This window comes from Sturnira hondurensis, unplaced genomic scaffold, assembly GCF_014824575.4.
Source record: "Sturnira hondurensis isolate 20B ecotype Veracruz unplaced genomic scaffold, ASM1482457v3 Scaffold0024822, whole genome shotgun sequence".
In the NCBI taxonomy this organism is placed as follows: domain Eukaryota; kingdom Metazoa; phylum Chordata; class Mammalia; order Chiroptera; family Phyllostomidae; genus Sturnira; species Sturnira hondurensis.
In genome coordinates, this window is record NW_028097453.1 from 6,812,321 (window position 1) to 6,833,145 (window position 20,825).

A 20,825-nucleotide genomic window follows, 5' to 3' on the forward strand; every position below is an offset into this window, starting at 1 on the left:
ACAGAACTTGGGACTTGCCTCCTCCTCCGGGACTTCGAGGAGCAAATGACACCAAGGTTGGCTGAAACCGGATTCAAAGCAGGCAGCTGTTGGTTGAGCTACTGATGTCAAGAGTATCAGTAGTTTCAGGTCTTACAAGAGCACATTTCCAGGACCCACCTTCCAAACAATCATGGTTGGAGGCTCCTGGAAGGGGTATGATTTTGACCTTGAATTTGCTTCTCACTTCCTAAGTGATACTGTGCAAGTACCGCATCCCGGAGACGCCCCCTCCTCGGTGTAAAATGGGAATTCTTCTCCTATGTATTTTACGGGGGCGAGGTGAAGCTGAGAGAGAAATGCAAGGAAGGAACATCGTCTAGGGAGGGACTGGGCTCTTGTACCACAAATAAATCAAGTTGAAATAGTAGATTATATCCTGCAACTCTGAATTTAAAAAAAAACTTGCTGGAACAATCAGTGTAATCTCTTGGGAAACAAGCAGGTTAAATCCATTAAAGCTGGCACCTCCTCAGTGACACATGAACTGCCATCACCAACCTATTTTTATGAGATCTGACTACGAACTGGTCCGAGTGGCATCCCAGGGGTTATAAGTCTAAGACCTCTGCATGTCACTGCAGTGGGGTTGGGACAGATAACGTGACCGCAGGCGACAGCGTGTGCTCGAGAGACACACAGCTGATACCCCCGTTTGCCAAATCACTGACCGACTCAACCGCATCTGTGTAGATGGATTCAGGCCGAGGAGCCTGCCTCAAAAACTGAGGATTCAGAAAGCTGTGGCTTCTTGGTTTGTTTGTTTTCCGGCCACAGCACTGTATTGACAGGATTTAGAACACCGCGCTGTTTGAAGGCTGCAAAGCGTTATTCATCAAATGAAGCCAAAATCAGGTACACCGAATTCAATGTCCCCAAACCATCACTGTTTGTCTGCGAGGAAAGCTGCCTTTAGCGGAGTGCCCAGGCCACCAAACAGAAAAGCCCTTTTGTCATTAGTTGAAACTCCCTACAGAAGTCCCACCAATGTCTTCACCTCCTGGCACACGGGATAGGCTAATTCCTTGGCTTTTGCTGACCCAGCTTGTAAAACCTTCTCTATGTGGTCCTTGTCCAACTTCAGTTTTTCAAGTTCGCTCTTAATTGGAGCAAATTTCTCAATCACAGCATCCGCCACCAACAGCTTGTAGCGAGCCGTGTCGATCCCGGCGCTCCGGCGGACCACTTCCTCCACTGGGAGCCCGCTCACCGCGGAGTGGATGGCGACCAGGTTGGACACGCCCGGGCGGCTGGCCGGCTCGTAGGTGACCTCCGAGGTGAAGTCCGTCACGGCCTTGCGGAATTTCTGCACTATCTCGTCTGGGCTATCTGTTATTCTGACGGTGGCCAGTTTGTCTGGGTCTGATTTCGACATTTTGGCAGAAGGGTCTCGGAGGGATTTTACCTTCTTCATTGATGCTTAGGAGAAAACACCAACACACACACCCCAAAACAAAACAAAACAAAACAAAAGACAACATTAAAAAAAGCACTAGGAATGTCAGCATCTAGATCTTTAGAAAAATCAAGAATACCAAATGACTTTATTATTTTTTGTCTGATGATATAAAAATGAAATTCTCACCATGCAAAATTCAAGCAATTTATACAAGCAAGAAAGTCAATGTCATCTGAAATGTGTAGTAATAATGTTAACATTTGTTGACATTTCTCTGCATTGTGAATGCACATGTATACATAAAAATGTATACTCTTATACAAATTAACTATGTCAATCACACTATTTTTACCATGCATACCTTGAAAAAAAGGACTATTTCTTTTCTCTCCCTCTTTTCCTCTGTGTTTGCCTATAGCTAATCTCCCTCTACCCACAACCACTGCCCTTGCTGTCCCCAAACCAATTTGAATGATCTGTGTCAGTCCTTCCAAGGATTGACACACAGAAGGTACACACTTATACAACCCTCACCCAGGATTACACAAGTGTGTGCAAACGCATACGCACTGGAGAAGCTTGTTTATTGCTCTGATAGAATCCAGATGTTAAGTTGTGCTTCATAAACCAGTGGTAGTAATAACTGCCTCTTTTATGGCTAATATAGAAGCCTATAAAGTTGAAGTAGGTAAAATAATAATAGGCCAAAACACTGAAACGTTACTTATTGCTAAAAGAAGGTTGACTCTGGTGCGTGGGGTGCCCTGAATTCATCTGCGGTGATGGTTGGAATAACTCAGACATTTATATCCACCTTATGTTTCTGAATTGATACTGGGAACATGTTCTGTTCCTTTAAAATGCCATCAGCTTAATAAAGATGGACAGAGCTGAGATTCAGTGATTCTGGCCCTGTTTACTCAGCTACAAAAATGTTGGTAGAGATTTACAGCTTCTTTCCTCAAGAAGATTCCAAACTAACGCAGCCCGGCCAGCCGCAGCTGAGGTGTCAGGGTCGGTAGGTGGCCTTGACATTCTACCTCGGTTGTGCATTTGAGGGCAGAGTGTGAGGATCGCCCACGCCTTCTGGTTTTATCTGGTCCCAACCCAGCAGTCCTCAGTGACATGGCTTTTGTCTTACTGTGGATAGGGAGGCAAGGTGAACTGGTTCTGGAGTCAGAAGGACTCAGTGCAGGGCCCGGCTCTGCTACTAACCACGTATGTACGGGACTCGAACACACTGTCAGCCCTGCCAAGCCTTAGCTTCCTTATCCCTAAAATAGGGACAGGTACCTGTTCTACCACAGGACTGACATTTTATATACATACAAAACACATATTTTATATACAAATACACATTTTATATGTAAATATGTAAATGTTTCTATATGGTAAGTCATAAAATATACTTGAAAATGATTATTTTTAGTTTTTCGTCTCTCCCGTACTTTTCAAGCTTCTTTGACTATTTTACGAAATTATCCAGTGAGGCCTACTAGTCCTGCATGGCAGAAAAATACAGGGATCTAGTTATAAATCCTGAGGGCTGTCCATGCGGAAGCCAAGGTGAGTCCTCAGGAAGTTCCCAGCTTTGGCCCATTATCTGGTCTTTTCTTCCAAACATGCCCCGATTACTAGACTTAACCAAGGCGATCACTTTGTCAGTCATATACATGTCCAATCACTATGTTGTATACCTGGAACTAATAAAATATAGCATGTCAAGTGTAACTAAAAAATGTTTTTAACTACTAAAGGATTTTTAAAAAGCTCCGATTTATCAATCACACGTTTGTTACTCACTTAGAATGGACTTGGGCTCTGGGAAGAACTGCCCATACTTCTTGTTAAACCCTCGAGCGAGATCCTGCACTAGCTCCATGTGCTGCACTTGGTCCTCCCCGACAGGAACGTGTGTGGACCTTTAATAAAAGACAGACAGAGAACGCCGCAAGGCTCCTGCTTAGAGGGAAGTGATATTGCCAGCAGCCGCACTTCCTGTGCCTGCCTCACTGGGGGTGTTCGGCAAACGCTCTCCCACTACAGGCGGGATGCGAGACCCATGGCTTTATCTGTGTGTCAGACAAACGCCAGAGACGTTTGTCTACTCGAGTTCTCTTCCCTCCCCAGCGGAAGAATACAGCCATCAACACCAGAGTGACAGGATCTGGCTGGGAGGGAGGGATGGCATCTTAAATAGCACGGGCTCGAAGCATTAATTGTATTCCAACACCACTCCTCCTTCCCTCACCCACTCAGCACATATTATCCTGGCTTTGACCAGATGCTTCGTACTTCAGAGCTTGTGCTCACACTTGAAAGACACTCCACCCAACTCCTCAAATCAAACGTGGTAGACAGCTCTTCAGGCATGAGTTCTCCTCCCTGTCACACAGGGTGTAACTCAAGATCTTTTTGAATTATGCTGTCAGTCCTGGCCGGGTAGTTCAGTTGGTGGGAGCGTCATCCCAATATGCCAAGATTGCGGGTTCAATCCCTGGTCACAGCACATACGAGAATCAACTAACGAATACATAAGTAAGTGGAAACACAAATCAATGTTTTTCGCTCTCCAAAATAAATTTTAAAAAAGGAAATATGCTCTTTTGTTTTCAAGCACACTGCAATCACAGGATAATTAATATGCTGTAGGGAACTTAAAATAAATGAGCAAAATCTACCAGCACAATGTAGAGAATTCTCAAAAACAGCGCTGAATGAAAAAAAGCAAGTTGCAGAAGATATTCATGTAAATCTTAAAGTACATGTGGAAATTCTATACACTGTTTGCCAATGCCTATGTAAGTTAAAGAACATACTGGGGGCTTTTCCACAAATTCACGATCACAGCTGCCTCCAGAGAGGGAGGGGAAAGAATGAGCCCAAGGAAAGAAACAAAGGAGACTTGAATTATATCTGCGATATTTTATGTTACTATACAATGAAGATGTAAAACAAGAATGATCAGAATACAGGGACTTCATTTATAATTATTTCAATCCTATATGTAAAGTTTGCGATGTTGACTCATGGTGAGTTATGTCACGCAGGGAAGAATGAACCATTATGCAGGAGTCTTGGTGGAGAAAAGTCTATACTGAGAGGCGATGGGTGATTTTTATTTATTGATTTTTAAAGAAAGAGAGAGGAAGGGTTGGGGCAGGGGAGAGAGAAACATTGATTTGTTGTTCCACTTACTTATGCATTCATTGGTTCATTCTTGTATGTGCCCTGACTGGGGATCGAACCTGCAACCTTGCCATACCGGGACAAAGCTCTAACCAACTAAGCTACAGGGCCAGGACAGGATTTTAACTCTAATGCTGGCTGAGGCGTTTACATTTGATAATAGTTAACTAAGTGCTGCAGTTTCTTGACCAAGGGAGTTGGACCTCCCCCCTGTGAAAGCAGCACCCTTAAAGTGAACTGGAGTATTTAAATACTTATAAATTCTAAGAGAAAAACAGCCACAGCAAAGAAAAACTGCTAGAAAACTATGGTGCTTTGTTATAGAGAGAACCTCCTTGCCCAGGGGTAGTTAATGATTCTTGAAAAACTGGCAAAGATCTTCAATTTTCCTGTGAACCGCTGTCCACAGGCTACTGGGCCATTGACCATTTCTGTCTAGAGCACAGGATGGTGCAGGCAGTTCTGACTAGCATGGAAACCAGCTACTTTAAGAAAATACTTGAGAACATTTTGAAAATTTTTGAAATATCCCTCATAATTTTAATCATTTTTATTTTTGCAAATTACTTCCTAGTCCTTATTATTGTCTCTATATAATAAATGTATACTTTTGTGTAACTGCAGTTATAACATGCATACCACATTTTATGTTAACATAAAAGGCATTTGCTATATTTCTATGTGGTGTTCATTAAGAGAATTTTAACAGAAGCACAAGGCTGTTCCTGAACTATAGTTACAGAACAACAAGGTATTTGTATTATTTTGAACACAGATTTTTAAAATATTTATATAGGGGGAAATTTTGATTAGAGTGAACAAAAAATGACCTTTTACAATAACTGAAAATTATCTGGAGATAAATCTGGTGAATGAATATTCTATACTTTCTGGTCAGAAACGAAGCATCACTGTCAGTAAATGAAACTGATATTTGTTTGATAAAATAATTCTAAATATATTTCCAAAAGAAGAACTGGTATTTTGAGTAACAGAATAAGGAACAGGTTTTAAAACAACTCTTTGACACTTCATTTGCATGAAAGTCAAATGGAATTCATTTTATTTGACTTTTTAGAGATTTTATTTATTTATTTATTTTAGACAGAGGGGAAGGGAGGGAGAGAAACATCATCATGTGGTCACCTCTCAAGCGCCCCCTACTGGAACCTGGTCTGTAACCCAGGCACGTGCCCTGACTGGGAACTGAACTGGCGAACCTCTGGCTCATAGGCTGGCGCTCATCCCTTTGAGCCACAATAGCCAGGGCTCATTTTGTTTATTTTTTAAAAATATTTTATTTATTTATCTTTAGATGGGGAGGGAAGGAGAGAAATTATCAATGTATGGTTGCCTCTCACGAGTTCCCTGTGGGAACTGGCCTGCAACCCAGGCATGTGCCCTGACTGGGAATCGAACCGCGATCGTGTGGTTTGCAGGCCCGCACTCAATCCACTGAGCTACACCAGCCAGGGCTTCATTTTGTTTATTTTTTTAAAAAATCCCCGAACATTACCTGTGTTTTTGTATAGTTCCTTATATACTCATGTAGATGCCATGTGTGTGTGTGTGCTCATGTGCATGCGTGCATGTGTGCATGTGTGAGATGCATTAGAGCACTCACTCGAGATAACAGGATTTTGACCAGGCTTGCACCAAATCCTGACTCTGCCACTCTTGTCTTATATAAATCACAGGTTTCTACATAAGTTATTTTACTGTGAATTGGGAGTAATAACATTTACCCCATAGTACTGCTATGAAGACTAAATGAGACAATGCATGTCAAGCGCTTAGCACAGTGTCTGAAATTCGGCAAACTTTCAAACAACGGCAGCTATGTAGAGAACAGAATTCTAAAAAGGATTACATGCATTGCATTTCAGAAGGGGGCCTCTAGTCTCTACAGGACCAGACATGCGGTCGTTACCTGACTCTGACCCCAACTTCCCTCCACTGTGGCCAGAAATAGGGGCAGTTTGTAAGTGGGGGGGAAGCCCAGATCATTATGCATATTTAGCAAAGTGGACAATCAAGACCCGATGGAATATTTATGTATATGTAAACTTTCACATTTCTTGACATTTCTAAAAACACAGCCTGGGCGAGCAACTCAAAGCTCCTCCAGAACTCACAGCAAGAGGAAAAAGAAGCGTGACCAGCAGCTGGCAGGCTGGACTGTCCTCTGACCTAAGATTATGGTTCTTCAGAGGAAGAAACGAAGGCCACTGGAATAGAAGCCATAACCTTAAAATGGAAGGAAAAGCGACTGGTTCGAAAACAAGTAAGCAAGCAAAGCTCAGGCTGCATATTGACCAGGGTCAGGGAAAAAAACACACACAGAGACTCACACTGAAACACAACCCAGAAAGAAAACCTGAATTACAAAGTCAAAGAAAAAATCCCATATGCCACAGCCAGAAAATAAAAACAAAAATAAGAAAAATCAGCTTAATAACACAACAATGTTTGTAGGGTTGAGAGTAAAACGTATTAAAAACCCAGTCAAGCTGTCTTTTATTGTGAACTACAGTAATAATTATGATGATCATAATAAAATAGCTGGTAGCTATTGAATACCTCCTACATGCTGTATAGTTTACTAGGCACTTTTAATGTGTTGTTATATGTTAAAGATTTTATTTACTTATTTTTAGAGAGATGGGAAGGGGAGGAGAAAGAGAGGGAGAGAAACACTGACCAGTTGCCTCTGACATGCCCCAAACAGGGGAACGGCCCACAACCCAGGCATGTGACCTGTCTGGGAACTGAACCAGTGACCTTTCGGTCTGCAGGCTGGTGGTCAGTTCACGGACCGACAGAAGCCAGAGCTTAATGTATTACTATTGTACTTAATCCCATTTTATAGATGTTGCAAGTTAAACAGAGAAATTCTCAGGCATGCAAAGGACTGGAAAGAAATCTAAATGAAACCCAAGGACTTAAGAATTCAGACGAGGAGATGCTGAGGTATAAAGACGGGCTATAAACATGAAAATATAAAGTCTAAATTTTGGTTGCAATTTGCAACCAACTACAATCTAAAATCGGTACATTTATAACAATCTTTGTTGAAAATCCCAGGTTAGTTAACAAAATTGAAAGGAAGTGAGTATAGACTGAAGCCCTCAAAGTGTGATTAATAACCCACCTGATCCCATGATACCATTTTTTACTTGGAACAGTTAAAGACTCAAAGAATAACTTCTGAAAAGAGAGAAACTAAAATACAAATGGACAATAGCCAGATAATAAATAACAAAAAAACTGTGACCCAAAACCTTTGGAGCACCCAGACCCGGAAACCAAATCACCACCCCTGTGGCAACTGCCCCAGAACGGTCGAGACTTCCTCAACGAGTGCCGGTGTCCCCATTCTTTGTCCCTGCTTTGTCCAACTCAGGACCAACCAGAGGAGGTCAAAATGCTCCCCAAGGAACCATGTAAGATGCCCCATTTCTCCTTTGCCAGCCTCCAGCGTCCCCATGGCAACAGCCTCAGAGCACAAAGCGCACCTGAAACCTTCCTTTCCTGTAAAGATTTCCCGCTCCCCTCCTGCCTTTGAGCCTCTAAGAAACATGAGCGCTGGTGGCTGCCTCCCTCCCTGCGGCCGGCTCTGCATAACCGGTCTCTGTGTGTGTGCTCATTTGTTTAGTTCAAAGATGATCATCGCTGGAATGGGAAACAGAACTACACCTTCCGAATCACTGGGGTATTTGAAAGGTAAAGAAAACACAGTCTACATAGCAAAATACAGAATCACGGAAAAACAGAAAACACTTAAATGATGTAGAAAAACATAAGACAAAAAAACAGGATGCCAAGTTGTTTTTGAAAATACATAGGACACAAATTCACCTAAAGGAGAAGCCACAGAGGTTGGAGCAGGGATCAGGGTCAGGCCGTTCTGAGGTCAGATGCCTGTTCTCCAGGTGGGCGTTCTTGGGAAAACTTATTTAAGCTCCTGCAGTCTTTTTTTTTAATTCTTAAAACTGACTAATAATAGTTCCTACTCACGGGGTTCTTGGAGGGGAGAAATAACACGTGCAAAGCACAATCTAGTGCCTGGCATATACACAAGAAATGTTTGCTTAAGGAACTGGTTTGAAGGAAATGCACCAAGATGTTAATAAACACGGAAATAGGAGCAGCACTTTTTAATTTTTCTTATTTAATATGGGAAGAACCTTTTCACAACATTAGAACATTGAAATGAACCTGTGAGAGATGACTCTCCCACTACTGGACCCTAAAATGAGACAGAAAATGAAATCACGTACCCGGAGTAGTTTATAACTCCAGTATAGAAAGCAGGGAGCTGGATTTGTTGAACGTACTGCTCCTCCCTGAACTCCTTCAAGCCGGCTCCTTTATTTCAGTCTAAGCTCAAAGAGCACCTACTCGGAGAAGTGTTTGCTAACTACACTGATTCAAAGTTGGGTTCCCCTCCTATTGTTTTTCAAGCTACCCTACTTATTGTCTTTAAGTATTAATTCCAATCTAATTACTTTATTTCATCTGTTTGTTTATTGAATAGCATGCTGTTTTCTCTCTTGCTATAATAATAAGCTCTCAGAGAGCTTGTCTGTCTTACTTTTCAATGTATTTCCAGCATCTGGTAGAGTTGCCTGGTGTGTAGAAGGAGCTTAATACATACTCATTCAAAAAAGGAACGATCTTAAGAGGAAGGCGCTTTCGTTTCATACCAAGACAGCAATGATAATAAAATCAGCTCGCGATCAGGCTGAAAGCGAGGACTCAGAAGTCGGTCTGGCTGAGTTTAGATCACAGCTCCACCAGTTCCAAGGCGAGTCATCAGAACCAGCTTTCTTACCTCCTCTGAGTCCCCGTTTCCCCTGTAAAACGGAGATCATAACAGTGCCAACCTTATAGACTTGTTTCAAGGATAAAATGAGATGACCAAGCATCGTACTTGACAGAAAGAGCTCAATAAACACTAGCAATTGATATGACATATATTCATCAATATCTGATAGAATGAAGGACAAAACGGTAGAGAAACTTTGATACTATTAGAGACCTTGGTGTGAGGCACACTGTAACTTTTTTCAAGCCACAATCACTTCCTTCCAATAGCCGACATACCACAGACATAAACACCGACTCATAACCCCAGAGACGGGCACCGACCTGGGCAGCCATCTTGATAGGTGTGGGTGCAAACCACGTTTGAAACTGACAGCTCACATATCTGATTAGATAACTCCAAAGTATAAATGGCACGATACAGGAAGTGTGAGAATTCTCTTAGTCGCTGGAAAACAGGGACAGAGCAATGAATGGGAAAGGTAAAACGCAGGGATGATGCCAATGGACCAGGAAGCAGTTTCTCTCCTTCTGAGGTCCCTAAGTGAACTTAGGAAATTGTACAAAATGATCCGTAGGCCTTTGTCTGGCGCTCTCTTCCTCACAGCGTGGAGCACACAGTCCCCAGCCGGCCGGGTGAGTGCGAAAAGCCACACCGTTCCTTTTTATGATCCCCTCGGTGCCTATCACCCTGCATATGTTGCTGAGGTGTACATGCACCCCGCCCCCCGACCTTTTTAACGTTTCTCTTCTTTGACTGGACTTCCCTACTCCGGTCTTGAAATTACAGTGACGCTGACATGCAGGGGTCACCGCGACTCTCCCAAACCAAATTAGCCAACAGGGCAGGTTAAAAAGCAATTACGGTAGCCCATAGGAAATCACAATGGACTGCGACTAACACAGAAAAAACAATTACCATAATCAATACACTTTAAGCACATCAAAATGAATATTTCCACATGTCAAAATGGTTCCAGATTTACAAAGCAACCGAACTAAACAGAAAACACATTTAGTTTTCATAATGACTCGGCATGCGTCTTTGCCTTATGTCGGATCCTCGCCTCTTTTCTTACCATTCTGTGAAGTTTTGCTTTCTTTCTTTTTTTTTTGAGAGAGAGATTTTAAAAATTTTAATTTTTTTCACCTGGTCCCGTTGCTCTACTTGGCTTCCTCATCTGATTTTAGTTTGTTTGTTTCTAGTCTTTCGTCCCTCCGTTCCTTTCACCTCCTGTAATTTATCTTGGCCCTCACTTCTCATCCATTGAATTTACACTTTACATTAATGCAGCCTGTCTTTGATTCTGCTCACTTATGGGGCCTATACTCTTCACATTTGCGACTTCTCTCCTCACAGTCTTCCTTTCACTTCAAATAATTTAGTGCTGCTCTTTTAAAATTTATGCCCTCCCTAACAATATCCATATTAATGTCTTTTCTTTTTCCCCATATTCTTTTTTTTTTTTACTTACCCTGAGTGTGCTTTCTTCGACACAACATAAAACAAAAGTCTTTCATAATTTTGATTGTTATAACTTCTGTCACATAATAATGCGTCTGATCTTCTCTGGTGACTAAACCATTTTTCTTTTGCTGAGTTCCTCGCTGCATTTACGTTCACTTGGGATCCACCCTGACCCTCTGGCAGAATTAGTGTCTAGATGAAGACTCATCACCTACATATATCTGCAGGCAGATTTGTTCTCTTGGTTTCCCCCTGCCCCCCACTTCTCTGGCTGCAAGCTTTCCACGCTGCGGCCTTTAACCAGCCCAGCTGGGACGGGAGTTTGGTGCTGGTTCTCCTCTCGTAAAGGATTAATCCACCGTCACTGGTTGCTTGCCGAATACGCCATGAGGACTCCCGGTGTAGCAATTACTACTGAAGACCTGTGATGTGCAAAGCCTGGGGCCGGGAACTGGCAGAGACAGATGAAGGCGTCCGCGTCTGCGGAGTCAAGGCTTCCAGGAGGGAGAACACTCAACGAAGCCACACACCCTTCTGGCCAGTCCCCTTGCCGTGTCCCTACCTCAGTGAGCCCCAACGCCATTGGTCCAGGTGCAGAGTCAGAAACGCAGGGTCATCCAGATGCCTCTCCGCACACACGTCTGCTTCATTAGGAGACCTATGCACTTCACCTCCTAACTTCCCCTAGGTTTGTCTACCCTCTCCAACTTCACTGTCACCCTCCGGGTCCAAACAGACTAGAACAGAACCTCTCAGCAGACTGCCCCAGCTGCTTTTGTCCCCCAGTGTAGTTTCTGTATTTCAATCATTTCTCTTTTAAAAGCATACGTTGCATTCGTTCACGCCGTCCTTAAAATGCACAGATGGCTCCCCGTGGCTTGTAGGAGCGTGTCCTGGATGCTCGGTTGACATCTCAGGGCTCTTCTCTCCCGGAACGCTATTCCTCAGAGTGCCTTCCAGGAGGTTCCGGCTCTGTGTTGGTGCCTGCCTAAGAGCTGCGAAGTGAGACGGAGAAGAGACCATTGCTTTGGCAGTGGCCGGGGAGCGTGAGGACGTCAGGAGACCTCGGACAGGAGGTCCGGCTGGCAGCTTCCAGGACCTCCTGGGGACCTGGGGCAGCCTGGACTCGCAGACAAAGGACATCATCCGGGCCCTGGAAGCCAGGCTCCAAAGCAGTTCGAGGGACAGATGATCTCAACTGTCCTCAATGGCAGCGTCCGATGCTCAGACCTGATACTGACTCAGCCCTTCTGTGGCATGAGCGGGCAGGATGTCTCCACCCAGTCTTCTTCCTTGCTCTGCTCTGCTTTTGTCTGCTCTTCGTTCTGCACACTCACTGTTCCTTGACGCCTCTGTTTCCTCCTTTTCCTTTGTCACCTCAGCTTTCGCTTTCACTCTCTTCTTATCCTCTTCCCACACTTCCCTGTTCAAATTCTTGAGAAAGAAAGTGAGTAGCCAGGCGATCAGTCCCATCTCCAGCCAAGTAGGTTAGCGGCCCCTCCCTGAAACTTCAGTTCCTTATCTGCAACATGGGAAAACGCCACTGAGCCGCGCGGCAGAGCGGCGGGGGCGAGAGCCTGACAAGGTGACGTGTGTGCAGCAGCCGCAGCAGCCAGCATGGCGGGCCGGCAGCGCTCGCCACATGCTAGTTCCTTCCTCCCCTCTCCCTCGAGTCCATGCCCCTGCCTTTTCCCCGATGCGTGGCACTGCAGGTATCTGCTGTATGGGTGTGTGTGTAGAGAGAGAGAAAGTGAGAGAAATATCTACTTAGTATATAGCCAGCTATTTGATATTAGATACTTAAAGAAAACCGTAGAGGCAAAATAAAAATTAGGAGCCCTGGCTATTTTTGAGCATTCTGCCTCTCTTCAAATATCTGCTGTTTAAGCATACTCTCAAACTGAAGGTGGTCTCGGCTGTACGTTTCTCGATCCCTTACCACGCGTGGTCACACCGTTCTGTCACACACTCGTCTGAACAGCCCCCCTCCCTTCCCAGACCACGCCCCACTCACGCTCATGCTGGTCTTGACAAAAGCAAACACTAGATATACTTGCCGTGCATGAACATTTTATGAAGAGGCCACACATACAGATTTGCTGGTGAGAGAAAATGCAAGTATTCATTCTTTCTGTCTATCTTTCTTCCTACCTATCTTCGTGTTTTGTATCTATCTACATTTTTAATGTAAATATTCACAGACATTCTGGCTACGTGACCTTTTTAAAAATCCAGCAATATCTGAACCCAAACGAAACAAAGTCAAACAAAAACACCCCGAGTGCCTGAGCTCTGTTACACAGAAAACAATGGTGCAGGCTAAAAATCAGACCTGGGTTTGAGTCCTGACTCTGCTACTTAGTACCAAGCAATGAGGAATTTCCAAACTCGGAGGAAGCATAATGAAACAGATGACAAACGGATGCTAGCAGAGTAAATGCTGTAGTAACCCAGACCTGATTTTACAGTACTTGTCTGCATGCTTTGTAGTGGTCCAAACGACACACATGCCCAGGAAATGCGGGATTTGTGTGGGGTGGCAATGGCTCCCCCGGGAACGGTCTGACGGAAGATGGCAAGAAAAAAGAGCCTGAAAGAACAGTCTATGAGCTGAGCGTGTACAGCCGGCAGCAGCTGGTCCGGCCCGAGGCCAGGCAGGAGGGAAATGTGAGGATGTTGTTTCTCTTAAGAAAAGGCGCATGCAGGTGTCTGTTCCAAGTGTACGATCTAATTATAGCATCACAGGTAGGTAGGTTCCTAGGCTGTGGAGTAGACAGTCATCCTGAATACAGATACTTAGCTTTATATAAATATACTTTAAAGATTTTATTTATTTATTTTTGGACACAGAGGAAAGGAGGGAGAAAGAGAGGGAGAGAAACATCAATGCGTGGTTGACTCTCATATGCTCCCTACTGGGGACCTGGTCTGCAACCCAGGTATGTGCCCTGACTGGGAATTGAACCAGAGACCTTTTGGTTTGCAGGTCAGCACTCAATCCACTGAGCCATACCAGCCAGGGTTATAGAAAAATGCTTTCATTTATTTGTTTTAACAAATTGTGTGTAAAACATCTGAGTCCTGATGGGAGTAAATAAGGATCTGCCAACCATAATCCCCCTTTCAGAAAACAGGAGGAAGAAAGGCATCTTATACCATTCTCAGTACATGTTCTAACCAGCAAATCGATCAGTAAGTGTTAGAGAAGGAATGTTTACAGCATGAAAATACTTCTGCCATTGGGAGTGGGCTGGGGATAATGGAGGCTGGAAAAGAATATTTCTCCTCGGGAGCATACCGACCTCCAGTGCGAGGACCTGCCAACACTGGGCAGAGTGAGAAAGACAGGGCGCTGTCAGGAAGCTTAGTGGTTACCTGCCACATCTGAAACAGTTTCTGCTTTGTGTAAGAAAAGAGGACACTCACAACCTGAGCCGCAGCTCAAAAAAGGGCCGTGCATAGGAAATGCAGAGGGGCCAGCAGAAGGAAGGCCTGCCTGAACGCAGCTGGCAGGGTAACAATATGGGTGTAGTGATTTATTGTTTTAATTTGAACATTTCACGTAAAATGTCATACAGTGTGCTTGAGTGTGATGTTGTTATGTTACAGAATTACATGCTTATGATTGTGTAATTAAAAAGGGGTGCTATTTGTGCTGGATCCTGTATTTATACATTTAGAATACATTAAAAATTTCTGTATTTAGCCCTGGCTGGTGCGGCTCAGTGGACTGAGCACCGGTCTGTGAACCAAGGGGTCACTGGTTTGATTCCTGGTGGGGGTACATGCCTGGGCTGTGGGCCAGGCACTGCCCCCCGTCCCAGTAGGGGGCAGGAGGTAGCCATGTATTGATGTTTCTCTCCCTCTGGAAATAAATAAAATCTTTAAAAAATTTTTCTGTATTTATATGTAAAAATAATATATTTAGCCTTGGCTGGGGTGGCTCAGTGGATTGAGCACCAGCCTGTGAACCGAAGGGTTACCAGTTTGATTCCCAGTCAGGACACATGCCTGGGTTGCAGGTCAGAGCCCCAGTTGGGGGTGTGTGAGAGGCAACTGATCAGGTTTCTCTCCCTCCCTTCCCCTCTCTCTAAAAAAGTAAATAAATAAAATATTTTAAAATAATATACTTATCAGTATATAAATATAATGTATAATATATAATACAGAAATATATAATATATGACATATATATTTAGAATATATACAGATTTGGGGATCTTAAGGAACTATTTTTGCCAGTTTCAGCCTTTTCAAATGTTGCTCTTACACTCTTAAAATGTTTGCATTGATAATATGCAAGGTGATTTCTATTTATATAAAATCTGTTTAATAACCCCCATGAGCATTAACCCACTGTGTAGATGAGAGAACCTGGAGTATTTTATCATTCCTCCAACTGTACTTTGGGCAATCGATGAAGGTAAATTCATCATCACTTTAACGTGTATGACCTTGGGTGGTCCTGGCTATTCACGTGATCTTGTCTCCAGACAAAATTACTGGCTCTGTCGGGAAGGTCGGCACGGGGCTCTGGAGACCAGAACCAGGCTCGAGGCTCCAGTGTTCCGGGACTGACTCCACAGCTTTGGGGAGACTGTTTCACCCCATCTGCTAACATTTTAAAGCCAGGGATTAAGGAAGAGGCCTGTTAAAGTCCCTTCGCACTCTGAGTGCCCTGTTTTCACAGAGGGCACTCCCTCGTGGTAAACTCGACTCTTTCGCAGCCTTGAGCGCAGAGGACTTGCCCATTATAGCTCCCAAACTGTTAAGGAAATGTGCCATGTTGTGGGCTTCCGTATCCTGGTGCTAAAAAAAAAACTCAGCTCCTGGCTCTACAAACAAGTAGCCCTTGGAAACGAAACTAGATATAAGATGTCATTGTCAAAAACATAATCATCGTCAGTCATAACCAGTGGCAGCTCTCAGTCACAGTGCGGCCTGGCCTGTGTTTCATTTTAACCCTTTAACAATCCTGTGTGGGGTACGTCTTATTCCTATTTTACAGGTTAAAAATCAAGGCTCTTTATAGAACCTTTCTAAGTAACTGTGCTACTTTGCCAGGAAATGCATGATCAGATCTTCCTTAGACTTTCACTTACTATTCCTGGGAAAATGTATTCTAGACCTCCCAGGATAAATCAAAAGTCACTTATAATAAATATTAAATGCTACCAGGAGCCCAGCATCGAAGTTGACACAAGAAACAGACACATAACCCTCATATATACGTTTTAATCAGAATTAAAGATAGCCGGCATGTAATATTCGACATTCCTTATCTGAAAGCTAAGCAACTACCCTTACAGTTGTTTCCGTGGGGAACTGCACCATGGCCCTGGGGTCACGTGACCCTCGTGGGGTCATGCCACAAGGCACACAGACTGTCATCTCCATGCCACCATCACACTTACGGGCAGATTTAAAATTCAGCTCCTCTGTCAAGATTTCTAGTGCCCAACTGCTATACACAGGTGTAGCTGCAGTCGTGGGAACCACGGATACACCTCATAATTGCAGGCAAGTTCTACTGAACAGCACTGCTTTAGAGTATTCGAGAAATCAACACTTGAAACTCTGGAAGTTTAATTATTACTGGGGAAGCCCAGGCTGCAGAGTGGCTAAGAGCACAAATTCTGTAGCCAAACTTTCCAGCCTCAAATACTGGGTCCAAGCTACACGACTCTGAGCAAGTTACTAACTACTTTGTGCCTTAGCTCCCTCATCTGCAAACGGGCACGATAACAGTGCAACTTTTACAAGGAGTTGTAAGCACTCAACGGGTTAATGTACGGAAAGCACTTACAACAGTCTCTCCAGCACGTGCGTGCTATTTAAGAGTTAGACCTTAATACTGCTAGTTTCGCACTGGAACTTAACGTCCAGAATTAGTGACTGCAGAATAGATGCAAACCAATTCTTGTGGTCTTTTCTGTGTCCACCTTCCCCATGAGCCCACTGTGCTGGCATAGGTTAAAACGCCCCCTTGTCAGCGGGAGGATGCGTGAGACCGGTCCAATCGGCTCCTTACTTGTATAGCAGGATGTCAGCCGCCTGGAGCACCGGGTACGTGAGCAGGCCCACAGTTCCATCGTGCTTCTGCCCGGCAGTCTTTGCCTGTGGGGTGAAAAGGAGGAGGGGGAGACGTCGGCATGAACCTGGTTATACTGCTGAGGTAAGAAATCGTTATAGCGGACAAAGGGTAACCTGAAGCCTCCTGTAAAAACCCTGCATCTCAGCTCCCTTTAGCAGCTCGAGCCACCTTCCGGCTGGTTTGTCTTCATGCTCCAGGCCTAGGCAGGAATGAGGGGAGTCCACTCCACCACTGTCACTGTCTCTCACTCACTTTATTAAGCTAAGGGCATGAGTGTTTTCAGGGTGCCAAGTCAGATGCATTCCTGACTTCACAGGTGGGCCAGGAAACACCATGAGATGAGCTGCCTCTGTAACATCCCTTGATAACATCAAATGCCTGTCGGTTGTCTGGAGGAGCATCCCAGTACGTCTCACACTGTACAGCGGACAAAACTGGAGTGTTCCCTTACAGTCACATTTAAGAAAACAACAACCCGCCCCTCCACCATCGCACTGAAAAAGTAAAAAGAGAGAACCGTTAAGCTGTCAATCCGAATCATCTGCATGGATCTGTAGATGCTAAAGTAAAGTGATCCCAATGAACAGGACGGGTCATAGAGAACAGAGAATTTCCTTAACGGGGAAGCTGATGGAAACACCAGAGGCGACATCAGAAATAGCTAATGCCTGGTGAGCACTGGGTGCCCACTATAAACCGCGAGGATGTTCCGCTGAACGTGAGCCCTAGTGATGCCAGCTCCCTGCCACGGTTAACAGGGTGACGGGTAATTTGGTTCTCTGGGTAGGGCTACTTGTTAGCAAGGAATATTATGTGCAGGGCACTGGTAACTGCTTCCAAAGGCCTAGGTATCTCGCTGCCTGTACAACGACAAATAGATATCTTGCTGTGTAGATAAATCTCATTTGTCTAGTTAACACGAATCTCTTCTCAGGAGTCCTTTTATTACTGAATGAATCGAACGACTGAATTTATGGACTTGGATGATCCCCAGCGCCAGGCTCGACAACGCTCACAACTTGGGCTGCCCAGAAACACGTAGACACACCCCTTGAGTCGGGGTCTGAAAGGCAAAAGCTTTGCTCTCCAACCATCTTCACGTCAGTGTTCCATAATTCACTTGCAAACTTAAATTTCCTGGTTACTGCTTCAAGGGGTTTCTGGCTTACAGCAACTATGCTGTAGGCCATTCAAAGGCAACATGAAAGTTCAAACCCAGGTCCCCCAGTTCATCTCCTTACCATGTCCATGATAAAGGACGGTCCCCAACGATCACCGCGTAGAGAAAATGAAACTTTCATTTGGAAATGAGCAAATGGGAAAATAACTCAATGTTAAAAAATTGCCACTGCATTAGATTTATAGCCCTTTTATATTAGAAGACTGGATCTTGAAATTGCAAAGAGAAGGGAAAGATGTGGAGAGTACTAATATTTATTGAGTGCTTATTATCAACCCCAGATGGCTTCTATCTGTTATGTCGTTAATCCTCCCAATAGCCCGGACCTTGGCAGCCCTGACTCCACTTTCCTATCGCACTTTCCCACCCCTCACTGCCCCGATCAAAACCAAACTGGTGCTCTTAAGATCTGGAACCTTCCCTTTTTCTCTTTCATACTTTCTCATCCCTTGTTTCACTGCCTTTTCTCAAATAGGACTACAAGCCTCATGAACGGGGCCACATCCATCAGTCTTGGTGAACTTGGTGCTGAACCTCTAGCACCTAGTGTGATAAGAGATTTGGAGAAGCATCACAAGTATTTGCCAATGAAGAAAAGACCGCAGAAGGCAGTGATGGGCTCCAGGTTAAGGCTGGCATGGGAAGTTCATGTTTTCCCCACAAATACGAAATTATGGACACAGGGGAAGGCTCCTCCATCACTGTCATCACCAGGAGGTCCTCAGACACTATTTTCACGGAGGAACATTTCCCATGAAATTAGTATTCAGCTCTTATTAAAAAGGATTTCAGTATTTAACTGAGTGTTGGAGCACTACGATGAACCGGGACAGTCTTGCCTAAAGCTAAAATGTGGTAGAGAACATCACCAAATTCTGTTCTGAATTCTTGTCAGCATCGTCAATGCCTCCTTTTCAAGCACTGTTTTTTTAAGCCCTGTCCACGGCCTTCCGCAGCCCTGGCAAAGCTGCTGAGTCAGCTTGCTGGAAAGAGGCTTGAAACTGAAATTAGCACTGCCACGGCCAGGGCCTACCTACCCCTGGGTTATCCAGTTGCAAAAATAAATGGAAGTAAAGTACTGTGAATTATCAGATTTATCTTTCTTAGTTGAACTTGTAAGAAAAAGTCTAGCCTTCATTTTTCTGTGGGTTTGAACCGTTGCCTGGACTCAACTTGTTTAAATGTTAAATAAAATATGTCGTCTCTTCTGCCCACAATGAAAACACTCTAAGGCCTCACTGCCAGTTAATCCCAGTGCCGACGGGACAACTTCAGAGTCCAGCAATCCAGATATAGCGATTGTTTGTTAGTTATAATGTAGCAGCTTCAAAGCCATTACCAAGTCCATCCAAAGGTTACTCTGATTCAACCACACACAGATAAAATCAAGTAATAAGTTGGATATTTTTACCCAGTTTTTCAGTTGGAAGGAATCTTAGGGAACTTTTTAAATTTTCATCTAATACGGCAAGGCACAGACTCTTAAGAGAGCTCTTCTAGTTACTAGTGAGTTGCAGACCAGGGAAGTCCGTAACTCGGGATTCCCAGAGTCTACCACAAAAATACACAGAGAGGGGAAAAACAGCTGTGATGCGGACCTTGAACTTCTGCTTGTTAATCAGACTATAGCATTTACCTTCCACTGGTGTAAATGCTGTAACCGGGGTAGTCTGACCATGCAGGTGAGGATCCAACTTAATTGTGTGTGTTCAGCCACCTAAAGAAATAAAGCAGAATGTTAACAAAGGTGGTCAATGTTTCCCTTGCATACACAACAAAACTAAACAGACAGGTGTCAACTTAAATGGCTGAGAATATCCCAAATCAACGTAATTTTTAAAAGGACAGGTAACAGAGATGGGTCCATAATGCACAGGGCTTTAGGTGAAGAAGAAATCTTCAAAACTAACCAATAGGATTGCTAATCTAGTGTTTAAATCCTCTTTACAACATCCCTTTTGAGAGGCTGACCACACTGTTTCAGAATCTTCAGTGAGAGGATTTCACTAAATCCTATTACCTCTTAAAAAAAGCCAAGGCTATTAAGAAACACACACATACACACAGGTTCAAATCCAGTCTAAATGACTTCTAACTATATGAAAGTAGCTATCATACCTTACAAGTAAATGGTAGGGAAAGGTATTGGACTTAAAGAAAGAGAAATTTAGGAATCACTTTATCATCTCAAAGGGTGTTTTTATAGTTTCTAGTTGTTCCTTTCTCTTTTTTCCTCTTCCTTCTTCCTTTTCCCCCTTTTAAAAAAAAGAAGTCTAGTCAACAAAAACCATAGCCTTTCCCAATTTGCTTTTGTTTTAATCGAACTTAATCAAGTCACCAAACTGGTTACAATCGGGGTGGTTCCTGGACTCAGGCCAGGTTCTCAGTGATGACCTGGAATCTGAGGCTATGCATCTTGTTTCCGGACCCTGGAGATTCTCAGGCTTCATCCACTGTGGCTTTGCTCGTGTCCATATGATTTCCTTCAAAAGCAGAGACCGTTGCCAACTCTCAAAAGTGGCCCCAAATGTGTTCTTTGTGGGTTTTGCAAAAGGAACATAAAGGGATGGGGCTGAATCAGCCTGGGCCTATTTTACTAGCAAGGAATCGCCATCTGGCTTAAGCTGGC

At 44.0% G+C, this 20,825-nt stretch overlaps 1 protein-coding gene across 2 annotated transcripts in view; it reads right to left on the minus strand.

Moving 5' to 3' along the window:
* Nucleotides 1-213: 213 nt before the first annotated feature.
* WARS2 (tryptophanyl tRNA synthetase 2, mitochondrial) overlaps nucleotides 214-20,825 on the minus strand; it is a 75,789-nt gene continuing 55,177 nt past the window's right edge. For both annotated transcript variants that reach the window (XM_037038790.1, XM_037038791.1), the window contains exons 3-6: nucleotides 19,833-19,913; nucleotides 16,954-17,039; nucleotides 3,242-3,360; nucleotides 214-1,458 (exon numbers count right to left, since the gene is read on the minus strand). In XM_037038790.1, the coding sequence (XP_036894685.1) occupies nucleotides 1,010-1,458; nucleotides 3,242-3,360; nucleotides 16,954-17,039; nucleotides 19,833-19,913 (735 nt within the window). In that variant the 3' untranslated portion in view covers nucleotides 214-1,009. The remainder of the gene's footprint in view (nucleotides 1,459-3,241; nucleotides 3,361-16,953; nucleotides 17,040-19,832; nucleotides 19,914-20,825) is intronic.